The following is a 23999-nucleotide window of genomic DNA, read 5'->3' on the forward strand; positions in this document are numbered from 1 at the left end:
AAAAACACTAATTAGTACTTTCTCTATCCTCAAGCTTAATCTACAGCTCATAAGATGTACAAAAATAATACCTAAAAAGTTAACTACATCATGCTCCAATGAAGTTACTTCAGTGATTACCATCCCCAGTCAATTTGCTTCTACATGATTCTACAAGGGAGCATATATAACTCCTTATCTGTAGAACACTTTGGATTGTTCAAATAATTTTCACAACTGTTCCTTCATTTAAGCCTATAATCAGTCATGATTAACTTATTGTAAACACCAAACCTTTTCTTCTGTCTTTATGATCTTTATAACTTTATACTTGTTTCATTTTGGGATTGCCTATTTGTCATCAGCACTGAAGTCAGTGGATCTACATGAATCTGGAAACTTCAACACCAACTTGCTGTGGACTTGGACGAGAATATCAACATCCAGTGGCAAAAACATGGTTACCCTTTGGTTGGCTCATTAAGCTATTCAGTGAAAGATATTGAGTACATCGCACGAGTCATTGACAGAACCGGAGGAGGAAAAAACATCATCGTTGTAATTTCTCTGGGCCAGCATTTCAGACCCTTCCCCATTGATGTTTTTATCCGAAGGACCCTCAATATCCACAAAGCTGTTCAGCGTCTTCTTCTGAGAAGCCCAGACACTATGGTTATTATCAAGACAGAAAACATCAGGGAGATGCACGGTGATGTGGAAAGATTCAGTGACTTTCATGGTTATGTCCAGTATCTTGCCATTAAGGATATTTTTCAAGACCTCAATGTGGGCATCATTGATGCCTGGGATATAACAATTGCATATGGCACAAATAATGTCCACCCACCTCAATCTGTAGTCAGAAATCAAGTTAGTATATTGCTAAACTATATTTGCTAGATAACACCTCTGAAATCCATTCACTTAATTAAAAACATTTATAAAGTGTTTGCTATCATGCCAGTTCCTGTGTTTGGCTCTGAACTCCCAATTAGCATGAGAGAATCTGCACTATGGCTAATCCATAAACCACCAATTCAACCAAATAAATTATTTCTAATTGGGCCTCCACTTAAGAATAAAAACTAAAAGTGCCCATGAAAAGGACCTACACTTCTTGATCAGAGTCCTGCTACTCTTCACAAATGAGAAGTCAAGACACCTAATGGTTAAAAGTTGTCTCTGATTCATGGAAATCCAGTGCAATAAAATTATTTTAAAATATTTGGAGAAAGTAGTCCCATTTTCTTGTTTCTGCTGCTAAAGACAAGCTCAAGATGATTTCCAAGTGGCAAGAGAAGTCCTGTAAGGCAGTTCTCCATGTCTGCAGTCCTAGAGGAGCAACAAAGTTCTAAGCAAGGCTCCCTGGATACTGAAAACCTCTGACTTTTCTCTCCCTGTAAGAACTCCCACTGCTGGAAGCTAATCTGATTTGATAGAATTTATCCTCCAGGAATATAGAACAATACAGGTAAAGACACAGTTCCCTAGAATTCAAGAAGCTGAGCTTCAGTCCTTTTGTTGACAGTAATTTTACAACTTTGGATAAAGCACTTCAGATCTCTGGGCCTATTTCCCAACTTAAGGAATCAGTCTAAGGCTTGTGATTTTTTTCAAACCTTGCTCTGTGCAGATCTGGGTGCTGTAGGTGGTACTTCAGGTACTGCCTGCCGGGCAGGACTTAGAACAGGTGCCTGGTGGGCAGGGTGCAAGTTCTGCCGCACCATTTCAGCCAAGCTATCAGCCAGGTTAACTTATAGGTGTGTTGAACTTGTGCGAGGGCTTTTGATGTGAAGAAAGCTCCACTGCTTAAAACATGTTGGAAAATCATGGATAATCAACAACATTGGTTTCTCTAATCTACACATGTAGGTTAACATTTGAACCTCTTTCTCTTGCATTTTAACAGACCTTCCCAAAACTTGACCAAACAAGAATGATTGATAGAATTTCAGTTGAAAGGGGCAGTATAATTATTATAAAACAATTTGGCATCCTATTCTTCCTTAATTTTTCACTCTAAACCATGCCCCAGATACCACTGGGCCTCTGGCCTACTCTTGATGCTTCTAAGAAAGAACAATTATAATAGAAACATAATCTATTTACCCAGTTTCCTCTGGGTAAGGGATAATTTTCTACTTATTTGCCATGTTCACGGTTCAGTGCCCAGTAAACATTCAGATGGTCAAAAAATATTATGTGCCAGGAACTGTTCTAGTCTTTAGAGATAAAGTGGTCAAAAAGACACATGAATTCTCTGCCATAAAGAATTTACACTGTAATGAAAAAGGTAAAGATATAAATTCCAACCTGCTAAAGTAGTATCAACAAAGTATACGATGTAATATAGTGGACACTGATGGCATGCTGGTGAGGGAGGTGACAAGTATAGTTGAGAAGGCATCCCAGAGAGGAAGGCATTTCAAATGAGATCAAACTAGTGGAAAGGAGTCATCCATGAGAGAAAGCAGGGACAGAAAAAAATGACAATTGCAAAACCTCTGAGATATGGGGCTTGGTTTATTTAAGGAACAGGAGATCATTATGTCTGGAGTATTGTCAATGCAGGAAATATGGAGGGAGAAATTAGAGGAAGGCAGGGGCCAGATCATGTATGGCCTGTGTAGCCTATGGCAAGGAGTTTGAATTTTATCCTAACTACAATGGGAAGGCAGTCGAGGGAGGAGAAAATAGAAGGAGCGGGGGAATAAGAGGAGGAGAATGCAAGGGAGGGAGGGACTGGTTACCTGAACCTGGGCATCACTATAGACTCTAGTCGTTGCTAAGGTCAGAATGAACAAGAGTTGTGAAACCAAGGAAACCCAGCACAGCATGTGTTGTTCTGTCAATGAAGTGACTTTCCATGACCACTCTTCAACTGGGGTGAGAATGGATAAGGGGTATTGGAGGTCTTGCTAAAGGGACAGATTTTTTAAAAAGACACACAGAGGGCTATAATTTTAGAACAGAGACTAAAAATTAGAATGTGTCCTACAGTTTTTAAGGAAAGAAAGAGAAATATGTTTTTATATATCCCAAGAGATGTATAAATGTATAAATCCTAAGAGAAAGTATAGGCTCAGATAGGATAATACATTCAGAATAGCTCTCAGAAGTTAGCACTTCTGGTTCTTCCAAAAATTGAATCATCATAAACACAGAAGTAACGGTCTCTATGTCTCCTTGACATTTGGTGTGGTCATTTCCCGTCTGAGATGATTGCCAAGGGTGTACACAGCAAATGCAAGTTGGTTTTCTAACAGGAGGAAAAAGTGAAAACACCTGGCACTCAGCCTTTTGGGCAGGATGGACTCTTACAGATGGATAAATACTCCTAAAAGAAACAAAGAGGTAAATATTTCCAAGGAAAACCATTATCAAGAGGCAATGGTGTTAAAAAATATAATGAGAAGAAACTAAGAAGGTGAGTGTTTTTTAATTACATAAATGAGGATCTTGCCGAGGAGAATGTTTCAAAAACTGGTATATTCTATGTACCAGGTATTGCTGAATTCCCGCAGTTATGATTTCTTGTCATTGTATCACTCTGGATCCAATTAGAAGGTAGAAACCACACTGTGAACTAAACCAAGGAAGTCTCATAGAATTATTAAACCCTTGATAAAGGAGTGATTGTAATATATAAGGAAACCATATGGTACACTTCTGGTAGAGGGAGGGAGTCCAAGGAAGGAGCAACATGGAAGGGGCCCTCCCAAGGCAAAGGGTCAGACCGTGTTGGTGAAAGTAGCAGAGGTTGATGGTTGGCCCAGGCCACGGCTGGTGTGCAGTTGCCGGGCAAGCAAAAAACATCCTCTGTGGTGTGGGCAGGGTGCAGGTGATTGGCAAGCAGGGGCACGGGCATGCAGAGGGGGCGGGGACTTGGGACGCAGGCAAACTCTGCGGGAGGCCTGCCGAGGGAATGGGTGCCCAAGCAAACAGGAGGCCTTCACAGGCAGGAAGATTTGTAGTGACTTTTCCCTGTTGCAAAGGCCAGGGAAGATTATCACTAGTCCAGGACAAGGCTGCAAGGTCACCAAATGATGGACAGGTTAGACGGGAGGAGCTCCACCAGATAGCCCCATACCCACACCACCAACCCACTGCAGAGCCACTGGACATAGCAGCATAGCTCCTTCCTCCTCTAATGTCCCTCCAGTGCCCTCTACTGAGAACGTTTGACAATGTGCAGGAGAGATGCTTAAGAGAATTCGGTCCATTATTTCAGAGAACATATTGAAGGGTGAGTTTGGAGCTGAGAGACAATAAGTTAACTGTTATAGTCATCAGCCTACTCCTTTTTACTGGGTAATTTCTCTAGGAAATAAGACCATGCTCTAATAATACTCTACATCTTTAAAAAAAAAAACTAAAAAAAAAAATTTTAAACATATATCTAAAAAACTCTATAGATCCCTGATATTACATTTCTCTTCAGTTACTGTCACACATCTCCCCTTTGAACAAAACCTTCTTGAAAATATGATTCTATATTCACTGTCCTCATTGCCTCCTATTCTCTGTTACAACACATTCCACGTTGGCTTATGTTCTCTGCTGTGCCTGTTAGGGTCACCTTTGTGTTGTCAAATATAATGGCCACTTGTCTGTGTTCATCCAATTCAGCCTCTCGGTAGCATTTAAGTTGAATATGCCTTCTTTATTCAGACCCTCACTTTCCTTTGTGTGACATGACTCTTTCAGTGTTTTCCTCTTGCCTGCCTGGAGACTTCTTCCCCCTCTCCTTTGGCCATTCTACCTCTGCTACTTGGCCTCTAAATTTGGAATACCCTGGGGTTCAATCCTATTCACCTGCTTTGCTCTGTAGTCTCATTCTGGGTGATATCCACCCTTTGGTTTAAATACCGCCTCTAGTTTCACTGACTTCTAAATATTTGTCTCCAACTCTGATCTCTCTATTGCATTTAGGAATTGCACATCCAATTGCCTACTTAACTCTCTATGTTCCTGTCTATGCGGTATCTCAAACTCACCATGATGAAAGTAGAATTCTTGATTTATATTCCAAAACACATTTGTCCCTAGTCTTCTCCAATTCAAAAAATGTTAGCAAGACCCAAACAGTAGTCAGGAGCTATCCTTTATTCATCCATTTCTTTCCAAGTCCTGCCGTATTTTCTTATATGTAGACAATGTGTCTCCTCTACTTTCATTCCTACCATCCTGAGTCAGGCTATACCTCCTCTCTCCTGGAGGTAGGCAACAACTGGTCTTTCTGCTTATAATCTTGAAACCTCTGTAAGGCATTCTCTACACCACAGCCAGACTGATCTTTTGAAACTGCAAATTGGATTGTTTCACACCCTTAGATAAAAATCTTTCAGTGGATTCTAAATCCAGCCTCAGGGCAAGTGTCTCCTAAGAGATAATTCTTCCTGACCACACAGTCTAGATGTAGGTCCCTCCATCTCTCTATTATTTAATTACTTTATCATGTTCCCTTTTTATGTGACTATGTATCACTATCCAAGATGATCTCATTAAGTTAGTTTTACATGTGATTTTTACCTGTTCTACTTAATGCTAGATTCTAAGCTCCTTAACTGTAAGGGTCTTGTGTTGCTCACTAGATGTTTTATCCACAGCATCTAGAAAATGCCCAGAATATATTGGTTCAATCTGTACATGTTGAATGAAATAAAGGCTCCTCTTACATTTGCCAGGGAGAAAGCTAGATGCAACAGTGGTTACCCGTCACCTATTTGGAATTACAGAGCTCTTTATGTGTAGAATGGCATGGCATGTAGTAAGGACATGTTCTCTCTCAGTTGAACATATCCATGATTATTACAGAAAGACTCCAAGATTCATCAAGTCTGCAAAAGCCCATGAGATGTGTATCACAAAATATTTTCATGTTATGACTCAGAAATGAAAAATTTAGGGACAAAAATTGTAGTTTTCATTATTACCTATTGATGACTGAAGCTTTAAAAGAGAACAGAGAGTATGGACACATGTTAATAGTTGTATCTTTGTGTTGCCAGGAAAGATTTGCTCTTTTGGAACATGAACAATGATACTGATCCATGTGGCTCCTGCAAAGGGCTTGGCACACAGAAAAACAAGGAAGAAAAAGATTTGGTCTCTGACCAGAAAGTATTTATAATCCAACTAAAGAGATAAACTTGTATAGAAATAACTTAGAAATGAAACCAGGGGTCTGCTGCATAGCCTAAACTTCTAGATCTCATACTAAGTTAGGCTCTGAAAGTATCCCTTTGATGGGTTTCCCACTTCCAGAACAAGGTAAGGATCATGTTGACTATATATTCCTGCCTTAAATCCATCATCCAAGCTGTTCCTTTTTAATGGGAAGAAAACCCTTCCTAGCATTCTCTAATTAAAGAGAACTGTCCTCCTTCAACTCCCAGATCGATATAGGTCTACTCAACCACTCCCTCTCCTGTGCACTCATGGCACTATTTTCATATGGCTATAATGTAATATTGTATTAGAAATAATTCTACCTGTGTCTGATAACATAGATAACACTGAAACTAAATTACATATTTCACGAGGACAGGGAATATACCTTTATCACTTACAAACAATGCCAGAGCTTCAGAGCTGAGAGACCATCCATGGATTCCCAGTTCTTTCCAAGTCTGCAACTGCAGGCAATGCAATACATGATTGAGACTAAATGAGTGATTAAATAAGTAACTTATATGACTCATGGGGATAAAGCAAACTGTCAGATAAAGCTTCCCTAGAGATAAAGGATTAATGACAGGAAATATGACTCCCTCTCTTACTTGCCTTCAACTGTACTGCCTTCTATATTAAACATCTGTTGTTTCTGCCCTGACCAATACTCCCCCCCCTTCTAGTAACAGAGCCCCTCTTTTCCTAGAGAACTGTACTTACTCCACTTTATATCATACTAATGGAACTGTCAACCATGTGGTTCTGCCTCTCTTTGGATCTTACTCATCCACTAAAGCACTCTCCCCCACGCTTAAGTGGTTGGTCCTAGCAGAGTCTATCGGGATTGTTATTTTTGGAGTTTTTTTCTGTGACCTATAAATTCTGGATCTCTCACTGAGAGATCCTGAACACTGAAGACCATGTATGGCTTAAGCTTCTTGGGACTACGGTGTGAAAAGGATCAGTCTGAGAATGGATCCAAGGAAAGAGGACAGTAGACCCTAGAGGCTTAGAGAGTTGGCTTACCTTATTTGACCCCCTAGATGAGTCATTCAGTTTCCTTTCTCTTTTTCTTTCAGCTGTCACGGAAACTACTAGCATGAGTTGGAAACTACAACTGGAAGAGTCCTGGATAATGTGTTTCTGTAAGGTCAACTTGCCCCTGGAGAGTAATAAATAGAGATTGCAGATGCAGCTGTAAAAGTCATTACAAACCATAGAAAATTAGCAGAGTTCAACAGTCCTAGGATCTGTGATTGATACTGAAAAAAATTTTCTGGATACCCTGATGGGCAATAGTTGAAATGATAGTATTTCTGTCTTTTGCTGTGAATCTTCTTGAAGTAAGGTGGACACAAAGAGTTTGTATGGAGAATGAATGGTTTTATTTCACATATTTCTCCCGAAACAAATAATGAAAGAAACAGATTAAAGGAACTACCAAGTGCCTGCATATGTTTTTACACTTAATCCTCACAAACCCTAAGAAATTTGTGCTATTAATATCCCACTTTATAGATGACTAAATTCTGCCTATAGATGAGTAGAAAGTTAAAAAATTGTCCAGGATCCTAAAGCCAGTCTATGAGAAACTTTTGTTTATCAGTATCTAGTGATAAAAGATAAACAAGTAACTCACAATATAAAGGAATAACAAGATGTTAACAGAAAGTAGGAAGCTGATGATAAATAAGAAAACCTATGGAATTTATTCAAAATGGTGGACTTGGCACACACTGTAGCCTTTCCTCTAAAATAAGTCCACAGAAATGTCTGGAAGGAATTTATAAAACTTCATTACCATGCAGAAAAGAAGAATTTCCTTAAAACAGAGAATGTGAGAAAATCCAAAGACTAATATCAGAAGGGATGAGATTAAACGTGAAAAGTCCAGTCCAAGATGAATTTGAGTCTGGACTGCCACAAAAGTTTCATATGCCAGGATCAGGAGAGAGCCCTGAGAAGATTGTAGTCTCGTAAGTGTGCAATAGCATTATATCTAAAAACCAATGTGTATACCTTAATTTAAAAATAATTTATTGCTGGGCGCCTGGGTGGCTCAGTTGGTTAAGTGACTGCCTTCGGCTCAGGTCATGATCCTGGAGTCCCTGGATGGAGTCCCGCATCGGGCTCCCTGCTCGGCAGGGAGTCTGCTTCTCCCTCTGACCCTCCCCCCTCTCATGTGCTTGCTCTCTCTCATTCTCTCTCAAATAAATAAATAAAAAATCTTTAAAAAAAAATTTATTGCTAATTTTCCAATGAATCATAATCACTGATCATGATTACCATAACAAATATGATAATGAAAAAGTTTGAAATATTGCAAGAATTACCAAAACGTGACAGAGACACAAGGTGGGCAAATGCTATTGAAAAAAAAAAATGGCACCAACAGATTGCTTGATGCAAGGTTGCTACAAACCATCAATCTGTAAAACAAAGCAAAACAAAAATGCAGTACCTGCAAAGCACAATAAAGTAAGGTATGTCTCTATAAGTAGGCCAGTAGTGAATCTCAAATTCAAAGATGAATACATAACCAAAACTTACCAATCATTTGAAAAAGGTGAATATTTGAAAGAAAAAGCATCAAGCACAACAATGAGAAGAAATTTGCAAGTCAAGGAAACATTAGGTTACATAGGACATAAAATATAATTCGTCTCTGGAGTGACATGAGAAGATATTGCAGCCATACTTAGAGTTAGCTAGATGTTTGCTAAACTAAATGTGTGATAGATGAAATAAAGGAAAACTTGAAGGACACACTGAAAATCAAAACAAAAACAATACACTGGCTAAGATGAAATATTAATTCAAGAATTCATCCAGAATATAGAATAAAACAAAAATGAGATCAAAATTGTGAAAGGAAAGTTAGCAGGTGTTAGTTCTCAGATTTAAAGGGTCATGAGCCATTAAAAGTGCCAAGCAAGATAAAAAGATTTGCATAAATTTCATAAGACCAAGGATGAAGAGAAAATTTTTTAAAATTCCAGAAGGATATTAACTTTGATATCTGATATTTCATCAGCCACATTAGATGCAAGAAGAAAATAGAACAGTGTCTTCAAAGCTATGAGACAAATATTTTTCATCTTATAATTCTATACCACATAAACTTAACTATTTGTGGAGGCAAAACAAAAACCTGTTCAGTGTTATGCTGGCCCTTTCTGAAAGCACTAAAGATTTTACAAGATGAGAAATCACTTTAGTAGATAGGAGTAGATTTTAGAAATAATATTGTTGAGGAAAACAGGAACACAACAACATTGCTATAATTGTGAGCTAATATGTAATATATAAAATATTTTTTAATTTAAACTCAATTAGCCAATGTATAGTACATCATTAGTTTTTGATATAATGTTCAATGATTCATTGGTTGTATATAACACCCCGTGCTCATCATATCACGTGCCTTCCTTATTGCCCATCACCCAGTTACCCCATCCCCCCCACCTCCCTTTCCGCAACCGTCAGTTTGTTTCCCGGAGTCAAGAGTCTCATATGTAAAACTTATTCTTAAGCATAAAGATTAGTATTATGGGTGACAGTAGTTGATAATCGCTGAGTTTTAAAATGCAAAACACGGTTCTAAATATTATACATGTATTAATTCATTTAATCTTCCTAACAATCCTGTGAGCTATACACCTGGAAAATGATAATACTGAGGCACAGAAAAGTTGAATAACTTGCCATTTGTCACAGAGCTAGTAGGTGGGAGAGCCAGGATGGGAACCTATAAATAACACTGAGATCCCAGACGATGTTAACATGTGTTATGTACTAACTGAACTGTGTCCTTCCCAATTCATATGTTGAAGTCCCAACCCTCAGTACTTCAGAATATAAACATATTTGGAAATAAGGTCTTTAAAGAGGTTATTAAGTTAAGATGAGGACTTTTGTGTAGGGCTCTAATCCAATAGAACTGCTGTCCTCGTGGGAAAAGGAAGACATACCAGGGAGGCACATGCACAGAGGAAAGCATGTGAGGACACTGCAAGGAGGGCACCATTTGCAAGCCAAAGAGAGGGACCTCAGAAGAAACCAGACTTGCCAACGTTATGATCTTGGATTTACAGCCTCCGAACTGTGAGAAAATACATTTCTGCTGTTTACACCACTCAGGCTGTAGTATTTTGTTATGGTAGCTCTAGCAAACTAATACTGATTTGAGTGATAACAGTGTAGCAATAGAAAAATTTTACATGCTAGTAAATTCTAGATGCATCTTTTAAAGTAGCAATTTAAGCTTACTGGTTTTTTTTAATTAAGAGCAACTCATAAAGAAATATCTAATTTTAAACCGGAAAAGGCAAAAATGTAACAAAGGAAACACATTTTAAAAAAAGAAAATGAGAAGAAAGAAACCAAGAAAGGCCTGGAAATTGGATTTACAAAGTAAGATGGTAGAAAGAAGTCCGTATGTATCAGTGATCATACTATATTTAAGAGTAAAATTCCTAATCAAAAGACCGTTCAGGTTAAAATAAAAAACTAAGTATACACTTAACATGCAACTCAGGAATTGCCTTCCTGGACATTTATCTCAGAGAAAGGAAAATTTATGTTCGCATAAAAACCTGTACACAATTGTTCATAGCAGCTTTATTTGCTATACACCAAACTTGGAAACAATTAAATGTTCCTCAGTAGGTGAATGGTCATGCAAACTGCAGTACATCCATACAATGGAATGCTATTGGCAATACAAAGTGTTATATGCAACTGATAATTTATTGAAAACTACCCCTGAAACTAATGATGTACTATCAGTTGGCTAATTGAATTTAAATTAAAAAAAATACGAAGGAGCAATCTATTGGTATATACAACAGCTTGGATGGATCTCTATGCTATATATAAGTGAAAAAGCCAATCTCGAAATATCATATATGGTATAATTCCATTTATGTAACATCTTTGAAATGACAAAATTATAGACAGAATAGATTCGTGATTACCAGAAGTTAGGAATGGTGGGAGAGCAGGATGAGTGTGACTACCAAGGGCTAGATGAGGGAGATGTTTGTGGTAATGGAACAGTTCTGTATCTTGGTTTGTAGTGGTAGTTACACAAATTTATATATGGGATAAAATGATAGAGAACTATACCCATGCATTGTACCAATGTCAAATTCCTGGTTTTGATCTTGTACTATATAGTTATGTAAATTGTAACCATTGGGGAAAACTAGATGACGAGCACAGAGGATCTCTCTGTACTATCTTTGCAGCTTCCTGTGAATCTGAATCTTAAGTGCAAGGCACTGTTCTAAATATTGTAATGTATTAATTTAATCCTCATCGCAATCTTATGAGCTGCATACCTGGAAACTAATCATAGTAAGGCACTGAAAAAAGATTTTGGCATGGACACAGTCTTTCTAATTCCTTCTGCTTTGCTTTTTCCTCTCCCCTACTCACCACAGGCAAGATTAGAGATAGTGAAGTCTTTATAGTTTTGCTTACTCACCTGTTTTAATGACTTCTTCATCTGGATAGTTGGAAAAGTACCTGGGTTCTTAATTGTCTCTTGTGGCTGTACAAAACTTATTTTTTATTGTCCCTGAAGACATTTATTTTCATCTATCTGTATTCACTGTCACTTGGTTTATGATTAATCAGGGCATAAATTTGAAAAGGCAATAAAGGATAATTACAATAGCCAAAATATGGAAGCAACCAAAGCATCCATTGATAGATGAATAGATACAGAAGATGTGGTACACATACAGACAATGGAATATTACCATTGAGATCTTACCATTCATGACAACATGGATAGACCTAAAGGGTATTGTACTAAGTGAAATAAGTCACACAGAGAAAGACAAATATGTATTTGCACTCATATATGGAGTCCAAAAAACAAAGCATCTATTTCACACATCCCCCCCCCCCCACATTCCTCCCTTCTGGCAACCACCAGTTTCTCCTCTGTATTTATAATTCTGTTTCATTTGTTTGTTCATTTTGCTTTTTTTTCCCTTGCCTAGGAGATATATCTAGAAAAATGTTGCTAAGGTCAAGGTCCAAGAGATTACTGCCTATGTTTTCTATGAGGTGTTTTATGGGTTCAGGCATGTCTTTAAACCATTTTGAGTTTATGTTTGTGAATAAAGAAAGTGGTCCAGTGTCATTCTGTCCAGTTATTGAAGAGATGTCTTTTCCTCACTGTAAATTCTTGCCTCCCTTGTCATAGATCAATTGACCATATAAGAGTAGGTTTATTTCTGGGCTCTCTGTTCCATTGATCTATGTATCTGTTTTTGTGTCAGTACCATACTGTTTTGATTACTATTCCCTTGTAGTAGTGTTTGAACCTGGGATTGTTATACCTCCAGCTTTATTCTTCTTAAGATTGTTTTGGCTGTTCGGGTCTTCTGTGGTTCCATACAAATTTAGGATTATTTGTTCTAGTTCTGTGAAGAGTACTATTGCTATTTGGTAGGAATTGCATTGAATCTATAAAATGCTTTGGGTAGTATGGACATTTTAATGATACTAACTTTTCCAATCTATGAGCATGGTATATCCTTCCATTTGGTTTTTTCATCTTCAATTTCTTTCATCAATGTCTTATAGTTTTCAGAGTATAGGTCTTTCACCTCCTTGGCTAAATTTATCCCTCGGTATTTTATTCTATTTTTATTATTATTATTATTATTTTGATGCATTTATAAATAGGATTGTTTTGATTTCTTTTTTGGCTTCTTTATTATTAGTTTATGAAAATATAAGAGATTTCTGTATTTAATTTTGTATCCTGAAACTTTACTTAGTTCTTATAGTTTTTTGGTGGAGTCTTTAGGGTTTTCTCTATATAATATCTTGTCATCTGCAAATAGTGACAGTTTTACTTCTTCTGAGAAGAGAGTTTCCTTACTCTAATAGAAAGCATTAAAAACAGCAAATATCATACATCAAATATTATATGTTTAACCAAATACAGGGAAATTTGAAATTAACAATGGGAACAAGTCAGAGCTGCCCAATATGGCCACTTCTAATTATATTTGTTCTGGATGTGTACTGAAACAAAAACACTATAAAAATAGCAAAGCACAGTAGGTGGGAGCAAAGAGGGGGTGGAATTGACTGGGAAATGGCACAAGGGAGCTTTTTGGGGTAATAGTAAAATTTTATATATTGACTCATTTTTTTATTAGTTTCAGAGGTAGGATTTAGTGATTCATCAGTTGCCTGTAACACCCAGTGCTCATTACATCAAGTGCCCTCCTTAATGCCCATCACCCAGTTATCCGTTCCTCCCACCCACCTCCCCTCAAGCAACCCTCAATTTGATTCCTAGAGTTCAGCATCTCTTATGGTTTGCCTCTCTATTTTCATCTTATTTTATTTTTCCTTCCCTTCCCCTATGTTCATCTGTTTTGTTACTTAAATTCCACATATGAGTGAAATCATATGGTATTTGTCTTTCTCTGACTGACTTATACACAAGTGTATACATTTGTTCATGCTCATAAAACTATTCACTTAGAATGAACAAACTTATTGCATACAAGTTATACCTGAAAGTTACAAAAAAATACCTATTATAATTCCTAAGCAATACCTCAGCAATAACTGTACCAGGTAACAATAGTAATGATGGAAAAAAAGACTGCAAATTGAAAAGATACTTAATAGTAGATGTAGTCAGGCTGAACTGCTAGGGGGAAAAAACTCCCAAAATATGATAACTCAAACAGGATAGGGCTTTGTTTCTCTCTCATGTAATTGTTCAGGCAGGTTCTGCTCCTTGAGGTCATCTGGGAAGCCAGGTATCCATCATGGAAGCTCTATCACTCATTACCAGTGCTCTTAACCTAAGGCCAATGGACACCCAAATGGTCCTATAGACAGAATTTAGGAAGTCTGTAAACTTTAATGGGAAAAAATATATCTTTATGTTCACTAGCTTCTAAATGAAGTTTAGTAATCTCTTTAATTTTAAATAATGACAACAAATCATAGTAGCAGTGACAGTACCTGTGGCCCAGGCACCAATTGAAATCACAGATATTTTCGTATCACAGTTCAGTTATTACAGAATCTGGAAATATCACACTTAATGTCATTTTTAAATTATTATAAAATATTAGACTTGGTTGCTAAATATTATTTGGTGTGTTAGTAAAGACTTGCTATACAACTATATAACAAATTAGATTATTTAAAATGTTGATAACTGTACTTCAACAGAATTAATTTTTGTTCTAATTCTATACATTTTATGTATTTACAAACATTATCTGCAGAAGTCCAAGGGTTTCATTAGGCTGCCAAAGGGGCCCATGTTACAAAGAAGTTTTAAGAACACTCCTGTTAGGATATTTTCATCTCCCCCATAGTCAAAGCCAGGCTGCTGCCCTATTCGGTTTGCATTAAGTAGGAAGAGAAAAGAGAGCATGGAGGAGCCATATCATGGCCTTAAGGGAAAGGCCAGGGTATGGCATACATCCCCTTTGTCTGTATTCCACTTCAGACAACTCAGTCCCATGGCCACACCCAAACACAGTGGAGGCTGGGAAACACAAATATTGTGCTTTTCAGGTGTCAGAGAGGAAAAAGTTTTCCTCAACCCTCCTTGGGTCACTGATTTCATGTGAAAATTAAACTGACAGAGTAACAGAACAGCATATACACTTCACTGAATTTTTATTAGTACATGGGAATCTTCACAAGAGAATGAACACCCAAAGAAGTAAGCTTTGACATCTTTTAGACAATAAATTTGTGAAGACACAGGCGTTTGGGCTAGTGCTAGTTGAACTAGGGCTAGGTACTTACCTCCCTTAACTAGTTAACTTCTTTAACTTTCTAATTGAGGTAAGTAAGGGTTAGTTTAACAGGTTTGTTTGCAGATTCCTCTGGTGCCATCTCTGGGCTCTTAAGTCTATTGCCAGTAAAATAAGGGTTGGGTTAGATTTTTTTGGTTGTTTGTTTGTTTGTGGGTTTTGTTTTGTTTTGTTTTGTTTTGCATTTACTGTTTCTTAATTGCCTGCAGCTCAAAATAATTTTTATGTGAAAGAGGCAAATTTGGGGGTGACATTCTAGTTTCCTTCATAGGCACTGTGATAGGGCACTAGGCATGCAACCCTAAGATAAACATTCCATTACTTAGCTACATTTCTGTTATTAGTGATGAAAGGAACAACTATGGTCCCTGCACATTGACTCAATCATGTCCAAGGATGACTTAGTATAAACATAAGGGAATTAAATGAGTCAAGGACAGTGATCAGTTTTCTGATTAGTGATCATTCACAAAGAGAGGAAGAGGGAAAAACAGAAGAACAGAAAATATTCCATTGGACAAGTTGACTGAGATTTCTGTGAGCTGTAGTGTACTGATAAACCTGCTCTCTGAGGAGTAAGGGGTAGGAGAAACACCTGTTTACAGCATTTGCTGATTCCCATCATATAAATCTACCCATCATGGCCACTTTAAAGCTACCAAGATGATATCATGGCACAAGGAGTTGGAAAAGATGAGCACAATAAGCTCTCACAAGCTAGTATGAGCTAGTGTACCTCTGCTGGTGAGGGTGAGGACTTACAAGTGGAGACATTCTGAAGAAATTTGCATATGCAGAGCTCAGGTTTAGGAGTAGAATTGGTGAAATGTTGACTTGGGAATCAAAAAAATTATCTAGCAATAAGGTTCTTTTTAAATAACAACAAAAAAGAGTGCCTGGGTGGTTCAGTCAGTTAAGTGTCTGACTCTTTATTTCAGCCCGGGTCTTGATTTCAGCTCAGGGTCCTGGGAATGAGCCCCACGTGGGGCTCTGTGCTGGGCTGGGTATGGAGCCTGCTTGAGATTCTCTCCCTCTCCCCTCCTCCACTCTCCTCTCTCTCCCTCCTTCCTTCCCTCCCTCTCTTTCTCTCTCTCTCTCTCTAAAAAACAAAAACCCTAACAACAACAACAACAACAAAAGACAAAGGGCCCAAAATGGAGTCGTTTATACTAAGCCCCATGTCATGAAACCAATACTTAAAGTTTCAGCTCTCCCAGAAATGAAATCTTAAATTATTCAGTTAGTACTCACCTGATCAACACTTAGGTAATCTGCCTAATAGACCCTTGCCATCTCTGAAAGAAAAATAACCTTGCAAAAACCAACCTTCTTTTTTGCCTAGTATAGTAACCCTGTTACCACTCCTTTCTGATTATAAAAGTTTTTCATTTCCTATAGCTCTTCCTGCCAGATTCAAATTAATTTTTGCTCAAATAAACTCAAATATTTAATATGTCTCAGTTTACCTTTAACAGTTTTAGTATCAGAAGAGGAAACTAAATGAGACCCCTGACAGCCCTCAGGAGCAATGAGCAACCAAGCAAACCCCTTGAACTTACAGCTTTCTCGCCTCTGAAGGTTGTATGCAAGTCCTTTTCTCATCCTAGCTCTGCAGTTTTTTGTTCTAAGCTTTCAGACTTTATTTGAGCTTTTCTTTCTCCAGACTGGTTTCAGAAACTGGCCAGAGGTGAACTGGCTCTGACTTAGAAACTGAACTGGGTCTGGGGCTGGACAGCATACAACTTAAACTAGACTGGGTCTAGCGTGAGGTCTTAGGTGAATAAAATTTTGTTTTAAGGCTGAACAAACAGGTTAACCTTATCAAAATCATTTCAAATTGCAGTGGCCACAATAGAGAACTTTTAACCTATATAAACTGGATTTAGAAGGTACCCTAGGAAAAAAGGAGTCTCAGGGAAGCACTCACCATAAAGGGTAGACAGAAAATTATTTTTCTTCTAAGTTTCTGGTAACCAGAATGAGACCTGCTGGGACACCCTACTCCCTCCAGATCCTGCAGATGGGATCCTGAGAAAACTAGCAGAATCTGACAAAGGGTAATTCTTATTAAAGGCAGCTCTCCCAGATCTCTACCTATGGTGCCATATTGAGAGTAAAGGCTAAAATTTCACATTATCTCTTCTTTTTCAGATTCAGATTTGCAGGTAAAAAACATAAGAATTAGATCTTGAGTTATGACTTATGAATTTGCTTTTCGGTACCCACTAGTTGTATATATTTTCTCTTTCAGAGAAAGCTATTGACTTCTCGTTTATCTCATTTTGTGTCCTGAGAACTTGGCTTGACAACCATCAGGTTGAGGGGCCCATAAATATGGCTGGATAGAAATGTGAGTCACACCCCACTTTCAGCTAGATATGGCTGAATAGAGATGTGGGTTGTACTCCATTTGCTGCTAGGGTCCTACCAACTATTTCAGCTCTCAGAGGAATGTCTGTCTGTCTTTTGGTTATCTTTTGGTCTTGGGAGAGTAGTATATTTTGTACCCTCTTTGGGGACATGTCTTGTGTCTATGAAGTTCTTTAATACTACCAGGAATATTTACTGTTTGTCCTTGAAGAAACCTGGCAAGATATTCAAAAGGATTTCTCTTAAGTAGCTTTTTGGTCAAAAGTTTGTCAAATTGGCAGCTGATAGAGCCTGAGAGGAACTTTTTTTAAAGACATTCTCCCCTATGCTAAGATGAAACTATGTCCCCAGAGGGAAAGAAAAATATTCTGAAACTTTTGTGGGAAGACTTACTAAAACATTCCCAAGACAAACAGCTCTAAATCTAGAACATAGGAATCTTTTGATTTCCATCTTATCATTCAGGTTGCAACCCAATTCTTTGAGGAATTAAAAATAACTGTCCTAAAAATTGAGGACAACTTGTACAACTTGTCTTACAAGTTGAGTTTTTACAGAACAGAAAAAGCCTACCTATCCTTTTTACCAGTCTGCAAAACTCCCCTATTTATCTCAAAAGGCTTGTAGATATTGTAAAAATTCTGGTCTTAGGAAACAAAAGTCCTTCTTGGAGGAACTTTCATTTTTTTTATGTGCCTTTGAGATATAAATATTCTACCCTGTTTTCTCTCAGAAAGAGAGAGGGCCAACTCTTTGAAATGAAGACTTCAGATAAGTAATTGTTATCAGAAGGAAAAAAAGAAAATGAAAGGAAAGGCTTTGGGGACCTAAGCAAATAAAAAAATCTTAAAAATCTTCAACACAAATAGTGAAAAGTTTAAGCCATCTGGGCAATTAACCTGAACTTATTCTATCTGCCAGGAACATAATTTGGATCCAACTTTTCAGAAATAAACTAGTGAGTTTTACATTATCACACCTGTCTCATGGTTAAAATTTTAAAACAAAAGCTATAAGATCTATGTTTGTATCTTTCTGTACACTTATGTATGTCTGCTACATACACATAAGTATGTATTTATGTTATATAGATGTGTGACTTTTTTTAACCTCTAGATGATATTACCAAAATTCATTTGTGAATAACTCTATTTGATTGGCTTAAATTAAATATACTCTCGGGAACATAGAAACTACTCAAATGTTTTTCAAACTCATGTGATCTAGAATAATCTTCAATAAATAAAGTTTCACAAACTAGTTTAAGTTTGTCAGTTTAATTAAAACAGTCATATCTTTAGAGTTATCAGCATTAAATACAATGCAGACATACTAATTCCACCTAGGTTTACTAAAAGTTAAATTAGCTCATGTTATCTCTGTTACAGAATTTATCAGCAAGAAAAATAACTCAACATGATTTAGCTGTTTAATATCTCATGCAACTTGCAGTAATGTAAACATAATTGCTAACAACAAGTAAATTGATGTAAGTAAGATATAAGTTTATAAATGAACTTTTCAACAATAATTATGTTTTATGGTATGTCTACTTAAAAATAGTTTCCAAATCTTTTTAGTAACTTGAAACCCTACAGTTATATGAAGATAATTTAAATGATGGGTATTCATTAAATATCTAGATTATTTCAAAATATAATAAAATATTGAAACATCACAGAACTAATAGATTTATCCACTTTGACTTCCTTTTACAGAAGAACTAAGGATATATGGATCTGTTAGTAAACACGTTTTGTGCCACATTAAAAAATTTACTATGAGGACAGATATATTTCTAGAAATTATAAAATGCATAAATTTGCCAGTCCACTGAATGCTAGTGTAACAGTCTACAATTGTTTATTTCTTAGTTTTCACTAGGAATTAAGAATTCTAAGTGTTAAGAATGCTAATCAATATATGTAACTAAAACTACTTCAAAATAGTAAGGGTGAAAGGAAACAGCTGTGTATGAAAAATAGGTAAGGCAAGTAAAAGTATTGATTGTTCCAGAATTAGAAAAAGGAAAAAAAAGCATAAGACAAAGTAAGAATGGATCTAAAAAAATTGTGTAAGTATTGTGGAAAAAGAATCTTGGGAAAGGAGTGTTATGTGTGGTCAAGCTGGCTAAGATTGGAATGGACTGAAAGTTTTTTTAATGAGTTTTTTAAAATATTTATATATTTATTTTAGAGAGAGAGTTAGAGCATGCACTCGAGCAGTGGGAGGGGGAGAGGTAAAGGGAGAAAGTTCCAGACAGACTCCCTGCTGAGCACAGAGCCTGACACAGGACTCAATCTCATGACCCTGAGATCATGACCCAAGCTGAAATCAAGAGTCAGATGCTTAACCAACTGAGTGAGTCATCCAGGTGCCCCTTTAATGAGTTTTAATATCAAAACTACACAGCAAAATTAGAATTTATTTTATTCTCTTGTTAATAACACAACGTTTTCTTGGACTGTTGGTCTGCTGTAGATAACATATTGTGAAAAGTTTTTCTTTTTAACATTTTGGATAATCTACTTGGAAAGCAATGATGTTGTATCTTATCAAAATGATTTACTATGCTTCATGTTATCTTTATAGGTCTTTTACTACTTAAGAAAAAACAGTCCTTAAAATATTAAGAGAGCTAAGTTTTGTTCACAACTACATAACCTTCTGTATCTGCCTTTAAAAATCTTCTATTGTCACTTGAATTAAATAGATAATTAAATATTATTTTATAATGGTCTGTGATCCTATTAGTCAAATGTTCAAACCTTTTGACATTTTGACGGCTTCCCAAAATTAAATTCTAAATGCAGTCCTTTTGACCTCACAGTAACTTTGAGATTTCCCAGAGGGTCCCTGGAAAATCTGAAAGGATTTGTATTTCACCCTCTAAAAGAGAAATTTAAACATTAGGTTTATTTGGTATGTGAAGTTACATGGGAAGCATTGCCAAACAAGTGATGATAAACCCTTGAGGTTATATTTGTATGGATGCCTATTAATGTTATTAATAAAATAGTTATAAAAATTGTATAAAAATCTAAAAATCAGATATGTCCTGGTATAATGTTATCAGTCATAATTCCAATTATTATCTTCAAATGCTTATGTCACAGAAATAACCAAATTTCCTTGTTAATCCCATTATAATGAACTCTGATCAGGTCTTTCAACAAAGTCATTTACAGGCAGTTATTGCTTTACTCTAATGCTTTTGCAAAAGTGAGGTTCAGAGAAAGGACCCTACCAAGTATTCTTGACCACTGACAATGCTGCCAATTCACAATGTGTTAAATCTTGGGTGCCTATTTCACAGCTGAAGGAGGATCCTCCTGATACCTGGTCCTGTGCAAATGCTGGATACCTCCAAAATCACATTGACTAGGGAGAGAAGTTACTGACACTGAAAAAGACTGCCTCCTTTCATGATATGAGATCAAAAGGTTTCCTTCCATTTCTCTTTCACTCTCTGACCACCCTTTACCAAATTCTAACACCATGAAGATCTTTATGATTCTTTTGTCTACCTTTGGCCTTGCTCTGGCCTGGGAAGATAATGCCATTTAACACATCTCAGGTCATTGCAAGGGAGGTAATTTGATCTCCAAATACTGTTAATGCAGTTGATCCTATAGTTCTATCTATCACAAACAACTCCCTAATTTCCAACACCAGAGTTTCTCTGGAACAAATTCAGCCCTCTCTACCATGTTAGATTCCCTAACCCTGGAGGTCCATTTCTCTGTCACTGGTTAACAACCCCAAACCCAGAGAAACTCGCACTAAGGCTCTGTACAAAGGGACATAAGGTAAGGGTGACTAGAATAAAACCATCTATGTAGTCTACAGACCCTAAAGTTTTACTGGCTCTGATGGCTATCACCTTCCTAGTCCCAAGCCATAGACTCAAATAGGAATTACCAGGAGGCATTTGAAATTCAAAATCTGCTTCCTTTGGCAGATACATATGCTCCTGGCTAGGAGTAAGTGCAAATGAGGCTATGACCAGGAACTTCTCCTTAACTCTTAAAGATACTGCAGAACCTGATGCTAAAGCAATAGCTGCCCAACAAAATCCTTGGACTCTCTGGCCAAAGTTGCACTTGATTTTCTTTTAGCTGAGCAAGGAGGTGTTTTTTTCTATGCCAACATCATTTGCAATACATGGATTTATACAAAAGTTAGCCATAAACCATAAACTTTTCTTTTTTTTTTTTTTAATATTTTATTTATTCATTTATTTGAGGGAGTGAGAGAGAGAGAGCACATGAGAGGGGGGAAGGTCAGAAGGAGAAGCAGACTCCCTGCTGAGCAGGGAGCCCGATGCAGGACTCGATCCCAGGACTCCAGGATCATGACCTGAGCCGAAGGCAGTCGCTTAACCAACTGAGCCACCCAGGCGCCCTAAACCATAAACTTTTCTTGCTGACAAATTTTGTAACAGAGATAACATGACTTTATTTGATTAGCAAACCCAGTTAGAATAAAAGTTGGATATCTGCATTATATTTAATGCTGATAACTCTGAAGACATGCCTATTTTAATTAAACCAACTAATTTAAACTAGCTTTTTTACTGAAGACTATCCCAAATCATGTGAACTTGAAAAGCATTTGGGTTAGTTTCTATATTTCTGGGAGTTTTAGGAATATTTAATTTACATAAGTGCTTACATTTCTTTATGCCAGTTAAATAGAGCTTTTTTACAAATTAATTTTGGCACTACCATCCAGAGTCAGAAAAATATCACGTATACATAACACACATCCATAGATGTATATAAACATACAGACAGATACAGAGACCTTATTATAGATTTACATTCAAAAATTTTAGCCATGAGTCAGGTAAAATAATACAAAACTCACTACTTTATAAACAACAGTTGAATCCAAATTATGTTTCTAACAGGTAGAACAAGTTAAGTTTAGTTGCTGAGATGGTTAAAGCTTTTTTATTTACATTTATGGAGAAGACTTTTAAGATTTATTTTCACCCCTTGACAAGTAATCTTACAGAGGCTGTGAACTAGATTTAGGGCAAAGGAACTTTCATAGGAGTTTATATTTTTAAAAGCCTCTATTTTTTCCTTCAGTCTCAGGCAATTGCAGGCAGTGTTTTAGCTATCTCTTGGAATGTTTACATTTCAAAGACATGGTAAAACTTACATCTTCAAGGGACAGAGAAAGAATATATTTTCTCCTAGGGTCTTTGGGGTATATTTGTCTACTATCAGAAATCTATGGCAATTACTATTTAAAGTTTTCTTTCTTTTCCTTAAGTGTAAGAAATTCCATTTCCACTGTCCTGATCTTTTAAAATATTTATAACGTTTTGAGATTAACAGGGGAGGTTTGGGGTTGGTAAGTCTAGGAGGACTTGAAATTGCCTCTAGAGCCACATTTCTGGTTATTGAGCAATAATCACGCCTCGGATAAACCTCATGGGCTACGATACTGCCCCTGCGCAAAGCTCATTTCTGGTTATTTAAAGACTCAACTGTAAGGTAAGGACAGTTGTTTTTAATCCTCAAAGAATTGGATTACAGCTTGAATGATACCAGAGGGCTGACCCACCCCTTCAAATACACTTTTTTCTCTTTGCTTCTTTATATCAGGGAGAAGATTTCCAACTAAGAAATTTTAAAAGATTCCTATGTTCTAGATTTAGAGCTGTGTATCTCTGGAATGTTTTGATAAATCCTTCTACAAAATTTTCAGGATTTTTTTTCTCCTCGGATTATATTGTTTCATTTTGGTTCAGAAGAGAAGGCCTTTAAAAACTGTTCCTATCAGCCTCTGAATATTAGCCTCTAATTTGGACAATTTCTGACTCTAGAGCTCCTTAAAAAAAATCTTTTCAAACATCTTATTAAGATTCAACTGGGACAAACAGAAATATTCCTGGCAGTATTGAACTCCTCCCCCTGCCATTTCTTTTGAAACAAAGACATAGCCCAAATGACAGCCAAAACCAATAAACCTTTTATGACTTAATTGCCAACTCAGGAGGCATCCCCAAAGAGGGTACAAGAGAGAGATGTTCTCCCAAGATCCAGAGCCATTCCCAAAGATAGCCAAAAGGAAGACTTAGTTCCCCTAAGAGCTGGCAACAGTCAATAAGACAGTAACTGTAGATGATGTGAAACCCACATTTCTGTCTGGCCATATTTTCAGGGCCCCCAAACTGACAACAGCTGAGCTGCCTACACATGCAGAACCAACAACCTATGTGCCCCAGGCAGGCAGAAAGCCAAACCAAGTTCTCAGAACATACAACAAGGCAAACAGGAAAATAACAGCTGTCCCTGGGAGGGAAAGAAGCAATAACCAATGGATACCCAAAAACAAATTTTAACCAGAGTCACAATATAAAGAATAAATTCTCACAAATGTTTTTCTCCTACTAATCTGAATTTGGAAAGTAAAGGACAATACAGAACTTTCACCCTCCTTTCTTGAGTAGGCACTACAGACCAAGATCAAGGAGAGCTAACTTTGGTAAGAATTCTTACCCTTTGCTGACTCCTGCCAGTTTTCCAGGATCCCACGTACAGGCTCCAGAGCAGGTAAGGTGTCTCAGCAGGTCCCATCATGGTCACCAAACTTTAGAGGAGGAAACATAATTTTCCCTCTACTCTTCTAAGTTCTTGGTTGAGA

At 37.0% G+C, this 23999-nt stretch overlaps 1 protein-coding gene and 1 pseudogene across 1 annotated transcript in view; one reads left to right on the plus strand and one right to left on the minus strand.

Annotated features, from left to right (window-relative positions):
• NXPE4 (neurexophilin and PC-esterase domain family member 4) overlaps nt 1-879 on the plus strand; it is a 17217-nt gene extending 16338 nt beyond the window's left edge. The window contains 2 exon segments of the mRNA XM_036088214.2: nt 345-374; nt 377-879. Of these exon segments, the coding sequence (XP_035944107.2) occupies nt 345-374; nt 377-879 (533 nt within the window).
• Nucleotides 880-22753: 21874 nt separating this feature from the next.
• Nucleotides 22754-22814, minus strand: LOC118533143 (U4 spliceosomal RNA; annotated as a pseudogene).
• Between the last annotated feature and the right edge of the window lie 1185 nt (nt 22815-23999).

Source organism: Halichoerus grypus, chromosome 11 (assembly GCF_964656455.1).
Source record: "Halichoerus grypus chromosome 11, mHalGry1.hap1.1, whole genome shotgun sequence".
In the NCBI taxonomy this organism is placed as follows: domain Eukaryota; kingdom Metazoa; phylum Chordata; class Mammalia; order Carnivora; family Phocidae; genus Halichoerus; species Halichoerus grypus.